This window comes from Delphinapterus leucas, chromosome 5 (genome assembly GCF_059928025.1).
Source record: "Delphinapterus leucas isolate spDelLeu-1000000601 "Yukka" chromosome 5, BTC_Dleu_Yukka2, whole genome shotgun sequence".
In the NCBI taxonomy this organism is placed as follows: Eukaryota; Metazoa; Chordata; class Mammalia; order Artiodactyla; family Monodontidae; genus Delphinapterus; species Delphinapterus leucas.
In genome coordinates, this window is record NC_143133.1 from 132,952,847 (window position 1) to 132,970,337 (window position 17,491).

Here is a 17,491-nt window from a genome sequence, read left to right on the forward strand (position 1 = left end):
TGGTACATTAGGAAATCAATAATATGGAAGAAATTAAAAAGATAAATTATAGTTAACATGAATGAGTAATTTATATTTTTCAGCATTTTTTAATGACTTTTCTATATATGTGATCTCTTTTTTTTGTTTCACTCAAAAATCTTTGGAGGTAATTTTTATTAGTATGCTAATTTGATTGTTGAAGAAACAGACTCAGAAACCTTAGGAAGTTTCCAGGTACACGTGGTACACCTGGCTGTACTTGTTGAACGTGGACCTCCAGCCCTGATTGGTCTGGTTTCATGTGGTCCATGGACTTGGATAAGACAGGGATAGATTTTGACTGTGGCTCTATGAGTAAAATCAATAGGTTTATACTGGGGGATAAAAAACACAAAACTAGGACACTGTGGGATATTCTGAAAATTATCAAAGGCATTGTCTAAAAGAGCATAATTTTCTTCTGTTTAGAGTTAGCAAATTTATATGTATGCCAAGAATTTGTTTTACACATATGAAAAATTAAAACAAATATCCTATTCAACTTAACAATGAAAAATGATGGAAATTAAATAATAACTTGTTTTAAAAGAAATAGTCATGTATATTCTCTTTGTTTAATAAGCATCATGATCAGTATGATTCTTACGTAATTTTTAAGGCTACAGTGTTATTTGTAATTTTGTAACTTAAGGATTTCTTTTGACATTTGTCATGGTTAAACTATATATAACATAATGCTTGTTCAAAACAAAGTTTACTGCTGCTTTATTCAAGTGTCTTTTCAAATGAAGTATCCGCACATTTTTAATAAATTAATATTATGTCTTACTTTTACATGACTATCTCCAACTATAGGTAGATTCCATTTACAATTTCTATCCAGAAGCTCATCCTGCAGTTAGGAAATTATATTTATAATCCTCAGTATGTTAGCATATATAAAAATTGTTCTAAGATCAATTAGGTAGTTTCTTAAGAAAGTACTTCATGTTGATAAAACTGGAGTTCAACTTATAGTAAAAATATATACATGGAATTATAGACTAGCTAAGTTTTTATATAAATTAGTTTTCAAAAAAAACCCTGAACAAAATTATTTAATATTTGTAGTTTTCATCATCTCTATTGAAAAGATTTTCATCCACTCTTGCACTAACAGTGTTATCATGAATCCATTTCTTCATCTGCAAAGGCATTTTATATTTTAAAGTACCATCACACATTATTATAATGTTCACTTTTCAAATGAAGAAACAGGAACTGAAAGAGTTGGACTAAGTCTCTCAAAATCACATAGCTGGTTAGTTCCAGGTTGTGATTTAAAATCTGTCTCCTGAGTAATCCTGTTTGATGCAAGCTGCTTTATATTTTAGAGTTTTACCATATTCTTCAAATTCTTTAATTTCTTACACAAATGACAGAAGAAGATAAGGCTAGCTGGAGGAATAGCTGTAAGAAAAATTATGAAATTTTCCAAATTCCAAAATCGTATATATTTTTGCCACACATTTTAATTATATTGAATGACATACATTTTCCTTATCTTTTTAAGCTCTAACTAATGCAATTGTTTTTTACTTCCCAGTCACACAAAAAATGTTTTTTTGCAGGGTATACATACACTTACTAGTTTTGTGACTAAGGGGGTGCAAATGTGATTGAGGAAAAGCTTAGAAGATACACCTGATCTGTTTAGAATTTTTCTGGATAAATTGTATTTAGATAGGGTTTATATTTGCATCTTTAACATTAAGCAGGTTGGCAAAATGTTGTCTTGCTTTCATTTCCTTTTCTCTAGTTTTGGCAGATATTGCTGATCGACTCTAGTTTTCACTCTATTGAACTCATACATGGATTTAGGCTACCTGTAGTTTAGATCTCCAAGAAGTGCAATCAATGGGTATTGACTAGCGAAATTAATATACATTTGCCATTTTTCCTATGAAGCTTCGGTCATTCTATTTGTAAAAGGCAAAGAAAATTATTTCTGGGAAGTGAAGTGTGTGGGTTTAGACACCTAACATTTTCCTTCTGACTTGGGTCTGGCAGTGGGTTGGGAACTTGCCATACATTGTTTCCTTTAATCCATGTAATCCTATAAATGGTTTCAAATTTTTTAAATGGGGAAAGTGAGACTCACAGAAACTGGATATTTTACTCCTTAGAGCATAAAGTAAGTGTTAGAAGTGCATTCAAATTTTCAGGTTGGGTGGGCTTACTATAATATATCCACTGTACAGTCCCTGCCTCAAATAATTAATTTGAGATCTCTGGACAAATTATTTAAATTATGTATATATTAAATCAAATAAAATAAAGTCTAAGGAAAAGAAAGCATCCATCATGACAGCATTAAATTAATTTTTTCATTAATTCCTCTTTTATTTTTTTCTTTCATAGATTTAGAAACACAGCATCCTATGTATTATTATTTGAATACTTTAGTTATCTTTTGTGTTTCAGAGAGCATTTTTGAGAACGGTGGCTTTTGAGACTTTGAAATTGGGGATTAAAAGGGCCACTAATTTTAAGGATTAGTATAATAGATCTAAGTTAATTAAACTAGGATGAACTGCTGTCCCTTTCAAAATGGCTTAAATTGTTGTGATTTATTACAATACTGTAGGAAAATAGGAAGATCTAATAATAAAAAAATCAGAAAAGTTTATGACCATAAGTGTGTTGCTGTTAATTTATATTTTGCCTCTAACATTTGCTGCATCCTCTACACTTTTATGAAGGCTGCAATAATGTGATCAGAGAGTTTTGTAATATTGACAGGAGGCAGTGTGAAAGTCATGAATATAAAAAGATTGCTTTGGGATAAAGTTAAAGAGAAATTGATGGCTTTAATAATGTCAGAGACAAAAGGCAATGGACAAGCTCAGTAGCATTTAAAATATTTATTAAACCCAGTCTGTAATTTTTCATAGGGAAGTTGCTTTAATGACAAAGGAAGTCATAATACAAACAATAATCCACATGCCACTGTGAGTCAGCACTACTTCAGAGACATTTATATTCTTATCCTCAAGCTTTCTTACAACCTTTTCTAACAGTGCAGCTGTGAGAATAATTTGTGGAAGAGTACTGATAGAATCCTTCAAAAGAATACAAGATAATGGCATCAAGAAAAGGAAAAAAATATCCAGCGTTTATTTGTTTACATTCCTGTGACCTGACAATTCACCTTAAATTCACTTTTGTTTTCAGTTAGAATGCAGTCACTGTATTGGGTCAGTGATCTCTGCCTAACTCTAAAATCAGACTTCCAAAATACCTGGGATGTGCCATACTTTCCGATGTGCTATAGTGCAGCAACTTCTAAAGAAAGATCACAGAACGAAAGTTGAAGGATGAAAAAAGGCAGAGTTCAGTATTATAAGATTTATATTTTTTCCATTAGATCCTTTCTATCATTAGATTAGAAAGATTTTTAGATTAAAAGGATTCTCTTAGATCTTTCCTAATACTGAGAAAAACACTGATTTATTCTAGTTCAATAAAGTTATTATGGACTTTTGAGAAATATATCCATCGACCTTTATTACCCAGTTTTACACCCATTATTATTATTAAATACTTTATGGTTTTGAGCTGATAAATGTTTATAACTGATTCTATGTAGACTCAGAGTTTCCAGGAATATAATTAAACTAGTTCTTTAACTTATTTTTAAAAAATTTTAATTTAATATTTTTTTAGTATCAGAACCCCATTTCCATTTCTAATTTCTATAACTGGTTAAAATATTAGCTTTATGTATGTATTCTTGGAGTAACTAGTCCTTCATATGTAGCATCCAATTATTTATACTTTATGCTCTAATAACTATTAAATAAAATGTTATATATATTAGTTTAATTTAGTCTCATGGTGATACTGTTATTTTAACTGGGTGATAGAAAGAAATAATTCCGTTTCCTTGAGAAGTTATATCTATTTGAAATGAATTATTAATACCTCTCCAAAAATACTATGAATGCACTGATGATTTATTTGACTTTTACATTTGAAAATACAATTTTTCAAGGATCTCAAATACACCTTATCTATTAATATATGAAGCCTAATTCAGAATTTATATTTAGATTTCAAGTAGTCACATTCCACTAGACACTTCTCTGGAACCACTTATTTTGTGATCTACCAGATAAGACAATTTAGGCCAATTATTTCCCATGTTCCATTAGGCTAATTTCCAAACCTGTTCTCAGCATTCATTCAACATGTTAATATGTAAAACTGTACATGTGAGAGATGGAGAGAAAATGACACCTAGAACAATGTGCTACACTCAGAAGTTGCTCAGTTAATATTTGTAAATTACTATCTTAAGACTCAAAATAAGTCAGATTTTGTACTTTTCTTAAATTTTATTCATGAACAAAATTCATATATTTGGATCTTCTTGTATACCTTCCATTTTAAATGTCAAAAACTTATTTGGTTATAGTTATAGAATAAAACTGAGCAACCATTTAACATGTTTGTATACATATACATATACTATATTATTAAATATTGATATTATTTGACTTTATCTGATGATATCAAATAAAGCCAACCATTTAAATTGCTGAGATATTTTTGTGAAACATCCAATATCATCAGGAAATTTTCAGTGAGTAGACACCTTTAAATATTACCTTTTGTTTAAAATATGGGGAACTTTAAGGATTTTCATGGTAGTGCATGAAATTGGATTCTCAATACAATGTGGGAAACCTTTGGTGGCCCCTAAATTTCGTTTTTCATGCACTGCCCAAATAAAGGAAAGATAAGTTCATAGAGTGCACTTCCTAACAAAAAACGATTGTAGCAAATGGCTTGAAATCTTCTCTGGGGGAGTACTGACTTTTTAATTCAGCTGCCATCAATGCTCATTTATATTTCATAATATGTATCCCAGGAAAATAAACTACTTTTAAATGTGTAGCTTGTCACTGAGGTTAAATAGTTGTTATGCCAATCACTTATCCTTCAGGTTTATAGGTGATATTTTTCAGACCATCATTTGATACCAGTGCACTAAATGAGAACCATATTATATGAGAGTATTATTATTTTTCCAAAGTATATATTACCTATTTGAGTATAAAACCTCTATATGACAAAAAAATTATTGTTGACTGTTTCCCTTTCAGTTCATGCACACATATATCAATAAAGTAAAAACAGGAATGCAGGGGGAAATTGAACATCTGATTCGAAAAGTTGTCCATTAGGGAATATCAGAGACAGTATAGATGACCCATATAATATCTATGTATTCTAACATGACTCATGAAGTGTCTATTGTTATCATTGAGTTGATTAATGTGCTTCCTCTCAATCTAATTTTCAAATATGTTTAGGTTGTTTCAAGTTTTTGCTATTCCAAAGAATGTTGCAAGAAGCATTGAGCCTTGGTTTTGACAAGATACACTTTCTCGTATTAAATATTTATTGAGAGTACTTATCCCTATTGGCTTTCTATATAAGTCTTTTTAAAAGGCTTATTTCCTAACTCCCTTGTTGTTAAGCCATTAGGGATTCGATCTGAGCTTTGATAGAGTCTCTTTACTGCAGATCTTAGAGTAATGTGGGTTTGCTGGGGAGTATATTAAAATATCTCCTTAAAACATTATTTGTTTGAACCTCCAATAAAATGCTACAAAAACTACTCAGTGTTAGGTATATTAAGAGCCTAAATATATGCTCTATGTCATCAGTAAAGCAGGTACAGAAATACTATGAGAGTTAGTTTTGAAATTTTATTTTCTATTTTTATTTATTTATTTATTTATTTATTTATTTTTTGCGGTACGCAGGCCTCTCTCACTGTTGTGGCCTCTCCAGTTGCGGAGCACAGGCTCTGGACACACAGGCTCAGCGGCCATGGCTCATGGGCCTAGCCGCTCCGCGGCATGTGGGATCTTCCCGGCCCGGGGCACGAACCCATGTCCCCTGCATCGGCAGGTGGACTCTCAACCACTGCGCCACCAGGGAAGCCCAGCATGTGTGTTTTTTAAAGAAAGTTTTTTACCCAATCAAAATATAATTATCAAATCAGTAAGCATAACATTGATAGAATCTCATTATCTAGTTTACAGTCCATATTGACTTGTTGACAACCTTCCCAATAATAGCTTTATAACTAATTTTTCCTTGTCCAGAATCCATTCTGGATTCCACATTGCATTCAGTTAATATTCCTGTTTAGTATCTTTTAAGCTAGAAACTTCCTTCAGCCTTTCTTTGTCTTTCTTTTTTATCAAGGTAAAATTCACATCATAACATTGAACAATTTTAAAGTGTACATTTCTGTAGTTTATAGGACATTTAAAATGTTATGCAACCATCTCACTATCTACTCCCCAAATATTTTCATGAACCCCAGAATACACCTCATAGCCATCAAGCAGTCATTTCACATTTCTCCTTCCCCTCAGCCCGAGAACCGGTAATCCGCTTTTTATCCTGGTGGATTTACCCATTCTGGATGTTTCATGTAAATGGGCTCATACAATACGTTGCCTTATGTGTCACACTTCTTTCACTTAGGGTAATATCTGAGCATATTATATTGTAGCATATATCAGTACTTCTTTCTTTTTATTGCCAAATAATATTTTATCGTAAGGATAAACCACATTTTATTTTTCTGTTTATCAGTTGATAGTTGTTTTTGTAATGTCCACCTTTTGGTTATCATAAACATTCAGATACATGTTTGTTATGGAAAACCTGTTTCAATTATGTATACAAACCTAGGCTTGGAATTGCTTGATCACGTGGTGATTCCATGTGTAACAGTTTGAGGAACCACCAGTGTCTTCCACAGTGGCTACATCATTTTATAGTCCTACCACAGATGTGCAAGAATTCCAATTTCTGTCTTTTGTTTTGTTGTTTAATAGCATCCTAGTGGATATGAGTGGAATCACATTGTGATTTTAATTTGCCTTTCCAGTGATGACTAGTGAATTTTGATATCTTTTCATGTGCTTATTGGCTATTTGCATGCCTTCTTTATGGAGACATGTCTATTCAAGTCCTTAGCCCACATTTGAATTGGATTGTATGGGGGTTTTTTAGCCTTTTTTTTTTTCCTGTGTGAAAACATTTAAGTTCTATTCTCCTAGCAAGTTTCAGTTATACCCTACAGTGTTATAAACTATAGTCACCATGTTATTCGTTAAATCCTCAGACCTTATTCATCCTATAACTGACAATTTGTACTTTTTTCCCAACCTCTCCTTATTCCCTTCACCTCCCTGCCCCTTGCAACCACTTTTCTACCCTCTGCTTCTATGAGGTCAACTTTTTTTTTTTAATTCCCCATATAAATTATACCATGGAGTATTTTTTTTGTGTTGTCTGGCTGATTTCACTTAGGATAATGCCCTCCAGGTTTATCCATGTTGTTGCAAATGACAAGGTCTCCTTTTTTTTAAGGCTAACTAATATTCATATATATATATATATATATAAAATAGTTTCTTTTCTCTTATCAACTGAAGGAAACTTATGTAGGTTATTTCCATATTTTGGCTACTGTGAATAATGTTACTATAAACATAAGGAAGATGTTCATACATATAGCTATCTCTTTGAGATAATAATTTTGTTTCCTTTGGATATATACCCTGAAGTGGGATCACTGGATCATAAGGTATATATATGTATTTATGTATGTGTGTGTATATATATGTGTGTGTGTGTGTATATATATATATATGAATATGAATCATATATATATAATTCATATTATATGAATATAATTATACATATATGAATTATATGAATAATTCATATTATATCAATATATATAATTCATAGTATATTCATGTATATATATATATATAATTTTTTTGCCACAGGAAGCCCTGACAAGTCAAATTTGGAACACACTTATTTTTAATACCCATCAGATTTTCTTTCTTATGGCTAAATTCAGTGGCTGTTACAGACCACAATCAGCCAGACTGGTTAAGGGCAAACTGAAATGTAGAGAGCATTGGCCCAGGAGCCAGACCTCCCTTGATTTTAACCTCAACTCTGGACTCTAATAAGCTTTGTGACTTGGGGATGCCATTAACCTCTCTGTGACTCGTCTTCAAATCAACATGACTACAAAGCATTCAGCACATTCCATAACATCTATGTTTCATTCTAAAGGTACTGCTACTGACGTTATCACCAGAGTAACTGATGCATATTCCAGAAGAGACATAAATCAAATCTCAGTTTTCCTGGTGAGAATATTGAGGCTAAAGTTCAGAAGGAATCCATATTAGTTAAGGCTTACTTAAGCAGAAAGGGGAAATTTATTGACTTGGAAATAGATCTATTTTTAATTTATTGAGGAACCTCCATACTGTTCTCCATAGTGGCTGCACCTGTTTACATTCCTACCGACAGTGTACAAGGGTTCCTTTTTTTCCACATCCTCACCAGCATTTGTTATCTCTAATCTTTTTGATAAGACACATCCTAACAGATATAAAGTGATAACTCATTGTGGTTTTGATTTGCATTTCCCTGATGATCAGTGGCGTGGAGCATCTTGTCACGAACCTGTTCGCTATTGTATATCTTTGGGAAAATGTCTATTTTGGTCCTTTGTCCATTTTTAAATTCTTTTTCTATTAAGATGTATGACTTTTTGGTACCTTTTGGATATTAACTCCTTATCAGATAGTGGTTTACAGATATTTTCTCCCATTCTGTAAGTTGCCTTTTCACTTTTTGTTGGTGTCCTTTGCTGTGCAGAAGGGGGCTATTTGTCTTTTAGTTGCTGAGTTGTACGAGTTCGTTGTATGTTCTGGATACCAGGCTCATATCAGATATCATCTGCAATTTTTTCCTGTTTCGTCAGTTGTATTTACACTATTTCCTGGCATCCTTGTCAAAAATCAATTGACCATAGATGTATGAGTTTATCCCTGTGCTCCTTATTCTAATTCCATAGAAGTATATTTTTATCTTATTGCCAGTACCACATTGTTTTGATTACTATACCTTTGTAATATGATTGGGAATCAGGAGATATGAGAACTCCAGTTTCATTCTTCGTTTTCAGGATTGTTTCGGCTCTTTGGAGCCCCTTGTAATTCCATATGACTCTGAGGATTAGCTCTTCGATTTCTGCAAAAAAAATGCAGTTAGGAATTTTGATAGTGATTACATTGTATCTATAAATCAATGTTGCAGTATTGTGTGTCATCTTACCAAATCTTATTATCTCACCAATTAATTATTCAGTTCATAAACACATGGTGTCTTTCTGTTGATTTAGGTTTTATTTAAATTCTTTCAACATGTTTTGTAGTGTTCAAAGTAAAAGTCTCTCACCTTCTTGGTGAAATTATTCCTAAATATTTTATTTTTGGATGTATTGTAAGTGGAATTGTTATCTTAATTTCTAAAAGATGCTATAGTAAGGAAAAGTTTTTTCTTCTCTCCCATTTATATATTTGTTCATTTATTTATGTTACTGAATTCATCGAGTCTTGTTTGATTCTTTATACTCCTTTATAATTGATAATTATCTCAATGCTCAAATTATTTCAGATTTGGTGAATGAGAGCCTTTTTAAACTGGCTTTGTAGTTTTTGATATGTTTCTGTCATTCCTTAAGGACTTCTTTAGTTATTGAATCAAGATATCCCAGGCTCAGCTTATATTTTCCCTGGTGCAGTCTCAGAATAGCTTTTATCCAGGGGACACTGGTACGTTTTAGTGGATGCTATTATTTGCAAACTAAGACCTGTAGAAATATCATTCATTAAATTATCATCATTAAAATAATATAATTGTAATTTTCTCGTATTGCAATTTTTCTTCGTTTTGGAAAATCAAATGGCAAATACAGATCACTCATTCACTTTCTTTTCCATTTCTTCTTTTAGTCCCTCCTGTAATCCGGGTGTATCCAGAGAGTCAGGCCAGAGAACCTGGGGTAACTGCAAGTCTCAGGTGCCATGCTGAGGGCATACCAAATCCTCAGCTTGGATGGCTGAAGAATGGAATTGATATTACACCAAAGCTGTCCAAGCAACTCACACTTCAAGGTGCTTTTTACTTGCATTTTTCCTCTTAAATGACAATGTAAAAATTTTATTCTAAAATTTATAACACATTTTACATTATTATAAGAGAGAGCAAATAAGTCTTGGTGGCAAAAGAATATCATGAATATGAAAAAAGATATGGTTGTACCTAAGACATAATATTTGAAATAGAGTCCTTTAATATTTTTAATGTTTTAAATAATAGCCTTGTCATAATGATAAGCTATGTCATTATTTCTGTCATAAGTAAAATATTAAATTTTTTCTTTTAAAATCTTATCGTCTGAATTATAGCAGATATGGGGAACAGAATAATTGGATCTCTTCATTGAATACATTTCTGAAGAGACAATTTTAAATGCTTAAATCATATATTAAAATATATATTACAGAGAGTGTCAAAAATAAGAAATTCTTTAGGAAATGTTTTGCATCATGAAATGAAAAGAGAAAAAATTCAAAATGCTACTAAATATGTTCCACATTTATGTAGTTTTACAGTTATGAAGTTCTTACATTCTAATATATAAAATATTCTATATGTTCTAATAGTCTAATGTGCAGACATTAATCAATTATTTTACAGATTATAATAATCACAAATGAGTGGTATGTGAAAAGCAAACCAGGCAATCTTTCTAATGTCAAATAATCTAAATAATGCAAAAGCAGTTTCATATATGTTGATTATACTAGTAAGCAAAAAAATGTAAAAATCTTATTTCCATTGTCAGGAGTGGCCCAGGGACAGTCATTTTACTGGAGTATCTGTTGCATGGCATTACATTCCTTGTTCCATGCTTTTAAATTAATTCAGTTCATACTTTAGAAATGAATAAATTTTCATTTTTAAAATTATTTCTGTAAGAATAGACTGCTCTTATTATTCAACTTAGAGAGTGAATACACTTTATCGGTATACATCTTAAAATAAATCTTTTAAATCATTTACTTATTTATTTTTGCAAATGAAAAATGACATGTGAAAGTATTTTTGACCTTTCAAAGCTGAATCCTAGCAATCTCTATGTTAATATAAGTAGGTCCAACAAATTTACATGTTTATGTCTACTGATTGCATCATGGTGTCTGTAATCTAAGATGAGGATTGATCTGATAAACTGAAGTTAAATTGAATGAAAGTCTAATTAGCTTCTGATTTTGTCATCTCTTACCTATTTGATAGCAACAAACCATATTATATGAACTTATTTTGTTTTTGTTTTAGAAATATACAGGAAGGCAAATTTGGGGAGTTGGTTACACTCTAGACTCAACATTTGAAAGATTGGGGCATTTGTAAAATAGCTATTATCATTTTTTAAAATAAGAGAAAATAAGTTAATTTTTGAGAGACTATGACAAGTAATAAAATGTAAGTAGGAAGCAGAACCTAAGAGATACATCTGGGTGCACAGGACTGTGAAATTCCATGTGGCGTTGTATATGATCACATATTACCAAATTACATAGTTATTTAATTACCCATTTATTCATCAGATGCTTATTTAGCATTGGTATGTGAGGTCCAAGTCTAGGCACTAACTGATAACTATGGCAATAGATGGGATGGGATGGTTATGAGAAGTAAAATTCAACAAAGCAGAAATACTTCGGCGGGCAAATCAAGATAAATATCCAAAGGGACTAATAATTAGCAAAGAGGCAGGAGAACAAGGTGATTACGGAATGAAAGAAAAGAAAGCCAGAGATGGGAACAAGTTCAACAGTGCTGGGGGCATAGAAAGGTCAAGGAAGATCATTAAAATATATTCATGGGTTAGTGATTAGTTTGTCCTTGTGACATTTAGAAAATCAGTCCTCAGTGGGCTTAGAAATGAAAAGGAGGGAAGAAGTATAAAAACCTCTTCCCAAATTTTGAAAGAGTAAAAAATCACAGTAGTAGCTGCTGGTGGGAAGGTTTAGGACTGATGAAGATATTTCTTACTTCTTGGACGATTTGTTGGTTTAAAAGGATATTGGTAAAGAGAAAGATGTATGAATAATGTAACAGGGGAAGGAGGGACAAATACAAAACAAAAAAGGAGGGGAGGTTGGCCTTGGAAAGAAACAGAAAATTTCCTTTGAGAATTAAATAAAAATGAAGATGTAAATGGAAACAGGAGGTTTGGGGATTAATTTCTTTCTTTTCCAGCTTTTATTGAAATTCAGTTGGCATATAAAATTGTGTAAGCTTAAGGTATACAAGGCGATGATACTTTACACATATGTTGTGAAATGATTTGGGCTTACTTTTTAATCACTTCTATGTATTTCATGATTTAAAGAACAAGACAACCTGTTTAGAGTGAGAAGTTATTATTATGCCGGGAGACATCAAACAAAGACTAAAGATCTGAAATAAAAGTGGAGTAGGGTATGAAATGCAACTAACTTTAAAGGTCAAGTAACATCCTGTTACTTGAAAATTGGAGATCGTGAATTTGAAAATTTGTAAATTTGCTTATGTAATAGTCTAGTACTTTAATCAAAAACTTAAGTGCAGGGAATGTTTTCTAGTTCTGAAAGCAGGTGTGTCAGGATGATAAATGGACCCGGAAATTGGTAGTTCTGGTCATAGAGTAGAAAACATCTAGATATGCTAGATTATGTAGGAAAGGAGGGAAAGATAGTGGGACACATAGGTTAGAAGAACATATAAGAATATTGAGAAGAGAGAATTTGAAGAGGGAATAAATTGAAGTTTCAAAAAAGTTCTAGAGAATTTACCTTAAGTATGTGGTCTTTGGAGAGGGCCATGTTTCACATAAAACAAGAAGCTGATCTGGGCTTAAGTACATTGTTTTCTTCTCATCTTTTAGAGCAGGGGTCTGCAAATGAAGGACCACAGACCAAATCTGGAAAGCTGCCTATTTTTGTAAATAAAGCAGTGGTTTTGCTTGTTTTTAGAACAGCCACATTCATTTAAAAAAATAGTGTCTGTGGCTGCTGTCATGCTGCTATGGCAGAGGTGAGAAGTTGGCACACAAATTGTGTAACCCACAAAGCCAACTGGCCTTTTTCAGCGACCCTGCCAATAAAAACCTGCCAGCTGTTTTGGGGAAGTGATTCTCAACAAAGGATGGGGGGAATGGAGGAGTGCAGTGATATCTGTAAATCAAGAAAGAGGTTCCAGTGATTTCAGTGACTAGCCTTCCCCAAACACTCACTGCCTCTCCATATCCTCCTAGGGATGACATTTAAGTGCTTTTCCCCTTGGTTTTCTACCTTCCTCCGCCAAACAGCGGCTCTGATTATTTAGTCTCCTCTCTGTCACAGAGTCGTGCCCCTTTCTACTGCACGTAGTTCATGGTGTCCTTGTGATTGGATAACATGGAACACACCACAAACATGCACACAGAGACATACAGAAAGAAAGAAAAGAAAGTAAAAGAAAAGATGCAAACCTAAACAAATGAGCACTAAAACACTGAACCTTGGGGTCCGGTAGAACAGAAGTCCAGCCCTTACCTTTGAGGGGAGTGACCTGCATGAGATCATTCCATGAGTCTCAGATTCCTCATTTGATAATCAGCTATTATCTGGGACAATTAAGGAATAATATATGTAAAAGCACCTCCTGTATTGCCAACATACAATAAATGATTAATTATACCCTGGTTTCCACTTCGGGGAATGCAACTCATTCAGAGATTAGCTGCAAATATTATTTTACCAAAGCTTAAAAATTGGATTAATCATTCCCTTAACCCTTTGGTTATACACTGACTATATCAATTTCCATATTATAATACTGCTTACTTTAGGTATATTTCTTGCAAACGACTGCAAATCTTACCCAAAAAATCGTGTGTTTTTTTTTCTGTCCCCTATACCTAATAATTCCAGATATATAATTCAGACTCAAGAATATGCTTGTGCTAAATGGCATTGTATTATACTTGCATGATGTAGCTCACTTAATTCCTTTATGACATGTCTTTTCACAAGTATTTTCCTGTAAATGAACCATATTGGTATTAATTAAAACTGTTGTAAAAGCTGAGGACAACGTGGATTATGAATATTAAAAATAAATATAGAAATGGAATTATAGTTTTCAATATGTAACACTTCTTATGCAAGGTAGGAAATGAATATAAAATATGGTGTGTGTGCATTTGATACAGAGTATTGGGATTTCTGTAATAGAGTGACAGCACAATTTATGAAACACTTGAATGCATTTGGAATAATTTGGCATGTCTCCAAAGCATGGAAGCATGAAGGGAAACAGTTTAATTAGGATAAGCTAAGAGAACTGTTTGACTGTGTAATCAGAAATCACTATACCAAAACTGAAATTGTAGTTTACAGGTTGCATTTGCCTTCTGTTTTCAGCAAATGGCAGTGAGGTTCATATTAGCAATGTGCGATATGAAGATACAGGGGCATACACTTGTATCGCAAAAAATGAAGCAGGAGTGGATGAAGACATTTCTTCTCTTTTTGTGGAAGATTCTGCTAGAAAGACCCGTAAGTATTGAATACACACACACACACACACACACACACACACATCATACTCAACTTTACAAGTAAGTTTTTTCAAAAACAAAGGCATCAGAAAACGCTGTGAAAAGAGCAATGCATAAAAAGAAAAAACAAGCAAACAAAAGCAGTTTTCATGTATAGGAAGGCTGGAATTCTTGAAATATAAAAAGGAGATTTAAGGATTAAATACAAGATTGTGAAACTTTCAATACGGCAACTAAAATGATTTTGTTTCTTTGGCAAGTGTACATAAGATATGTTGGGTCCTGTCCTCCCATTTGCTCATATAGGAAATTAAATCCTTTGCAAACTCCTTCTCCCAAATGATTTAGAATTCAAGGTCCTACAGTACAGCCAAGGAGCATTCTGTAGTTTTAATACATCAGTCATTCTTTTTTTGAAGTTGCATTGTAGTCCTGGCCCAGTGGCTGTACATCAGCCCTTCTTTGCAGCAGTCAGAGAAGTAAGCCACCTTGAGACACCCGCTGCCCCGGCACCAACACCACCCCATGGGCTATTCTCCTTTTATAGCTAGAAAGCCTTTGTCATTGCTGTACCTGTCTCCTCGTTGTTTCATGAAGTTTTAACAAAAATGTACTGTCTTTTTTAAAAATTAGTACTTAGTGAAAGGGATATGGTGGCCTGGGATGCTAAAGATGGAATTTTGGTTACAGCTGAATTGTTTAGAACTCAAAGTACTCTTGCAGCATTTATCAAGTGGGCTCTCTATAGGCAAACACTCAGACATTTTCTTCCCCTGGTGCACATGTGCCACGGATGGCTGTTTTGGGATTGGGTCTGGATGTGCTTGGAATGGCTATTTTCCTTGTCCCAAAGTCTTGCACCTGTCTGTACTGCCTATCAGTCTAAGTTTTTGCAGGGATCCTTATATTTTGAGGACCATTTACATATGCAACTCTCTGAGCCAGTTTTTGGACGAGGTTAAAACATTGTCCCAGGAATCTTCTTATTCCTCTTTCAGTTGGTGAGTGCATGTAGATATGAGTGGATCCAATGAGGAAGTTGGGTCTTACCCAGGCCCTGACTACTGGTATATCTGTATCTATAGTTCGTCTGGCTAGGACAACCATCATTATAAGCAAATACTTAAATATGAAATTCTTAAGGTGAAAAAAGAGAAAAGAAAACTGGATTTAATGACCTAGATAAGGACCACCATAGTTTCTTTACCCCAATTTGCAATTCATTTCCTGTTAAAAATTAATTTTGGGTGACAAGTAATTGAAAACTTTAGTTTTCCTTGTCCTTTATGATGGTGCTGATGAGACAGATTTTGCTTTCAACTCTGTATTTTAATTTTTATTTAATATTGGTCATGTAGTTTTCAACATATTTCTCTATTACAAAATTGAAACCCCTAGCTATAGCTTCTCTAATCAATGGATCACTATCTACCAGCATGTATATCTGAGAAACACTTTACTGGAAGATTTCATACAATTTTGTCATATAAATGTGTTAGTTTAATCATAAGCTGTTTATGAAATCATGTTTTCAGTTTATTTTACTTATCACCTTAAACTCTGACAGGTCAAAATAATGCATTTTAAATATTTATTTATTTATTTATTTATGTCTGTGTTGGGTCTTAGCTGCAGTGCGTGAGCTTTCTCTAGTTGCAGCGAGCGGGGGCTATTCTTTGTTGCGGTGCGCAGGGCTTCTCCTTGCAGTGGCTTCTCTTGTTGTGGAGCACGGGCGCTAGGCCCGCAGGCTCAGTAGTTGTGGCTCGCGGGCTCTAGAGCACAGGTTCAGTAGTTGTGGCGCATGGGCTTAGTTGCTCCATGGCATGTGGGATCTTCCCAGACCAGGGCTTGAACCCGTGTCCCCTGCACTGGCCGGCAGATTCTTAACCACTGAGCCACCAGGAAAGTCCGAAAGAGATTTTGTTGGCAATATGCTGTTAAAATCAGAAATATTAATTTTATAAGACATAGCATTGCAGGCCTTACTACATCTGTAGTTAATAGAACTTTCAAAGCTATCTTATAATAAACAATACAAATGAAAGATTTGGAGACTTTTGTTTTCTAACTCTGGAAGTGAAATATGTATAGGTATTAGTTATGCATTCAAATCATGTGACATTTTGAAGGATAAAGAGTGAAAACTAACAGATTTTAGTTTTGTAATTAATTAATGAATTTCAAAAAGGTACTTGACATAAGGCCTACCCTCTTAACATAAGGATATCGGCTTAACCCTCTTAAAGTTTTAAGTGTACAATATTGTATTGTTAACTACAGGACTAAGTTGCACAGCAGAGCTCTAAAATTTGTTTATCTTATATAACTACAACTTTATAACCATTGAACAACTCTTCATGTCTCCCTTCTCCCCTTCCCCTGACAATCACCTTGTATTTTCTACTTTTATGATTTTGACTCTTTTAGATACCTCATATAAGTATAATTACACAATATTTCTCCTTCTCTGACTCGCTTGTTTCAATGAGCATAACATCTTCCAGGTCCATCCATGTTGTTCCTTCTTTGTAAGACTGAATAATATTATATTGTATGAATATACAAAATTTTCTTTTTCCATTGATTTGTTAATAGATATTTGGGTGTCCAAATCTTGGCTGTTGTGAGTAATGCTGTAATTAACATGTGAGTGCAGCTATCTCTTTGATCCTGGTTCCAATTCTTTTGGAAATACACCCACAAATGGGATTGCTATATTATATGGTAGTTCTATTTTTAGCCTCCATAATGTTTTCCATAGTGGCTACACCATTTTACATGCCCACAGACAATGTGCAAAAGTTCCAGTTTCTCCATATCCTTTCCAATACTTTTATCTTTTGTTATTTTGATAATAGCTGCTCTAACCGGTATGAAGATAATATCTCATTGTGGTTTTGATTTGTATCCCTGATGATTAGTGATACAGAAAAAATTTTCATATGTCCATTGGCCATTTGTATGTCTTTGGGG

At 33.3% G+C, this 17,491-nt stretch overlaps 1 protein-coding gene across 1 annotated transcript in view; it reads left to right on the forward strand.

Moving 5' to 3' along the window:
• The window catches only part of LOC111179032 (follistatin-related protein 5), a 143,482-nt gene that overhangs the window by 45,544 nt on the left and 80,447 nt on the right, over positions 1-17,491 (forward strand). The window contains exons 4-5 of the mRNA XM_089911286.1: positions 9,879-10,040; positions 14,382-14,516. Coding sequence (XP_089767412.1) covers positions 9,879-10,040; positions 14,382-14,516 — 297 coding nt within the window. The remainder of the gene's footprint in view (positions 1-9,878; positions 10,041-14,381; positions 14,517-17,491) is intronic.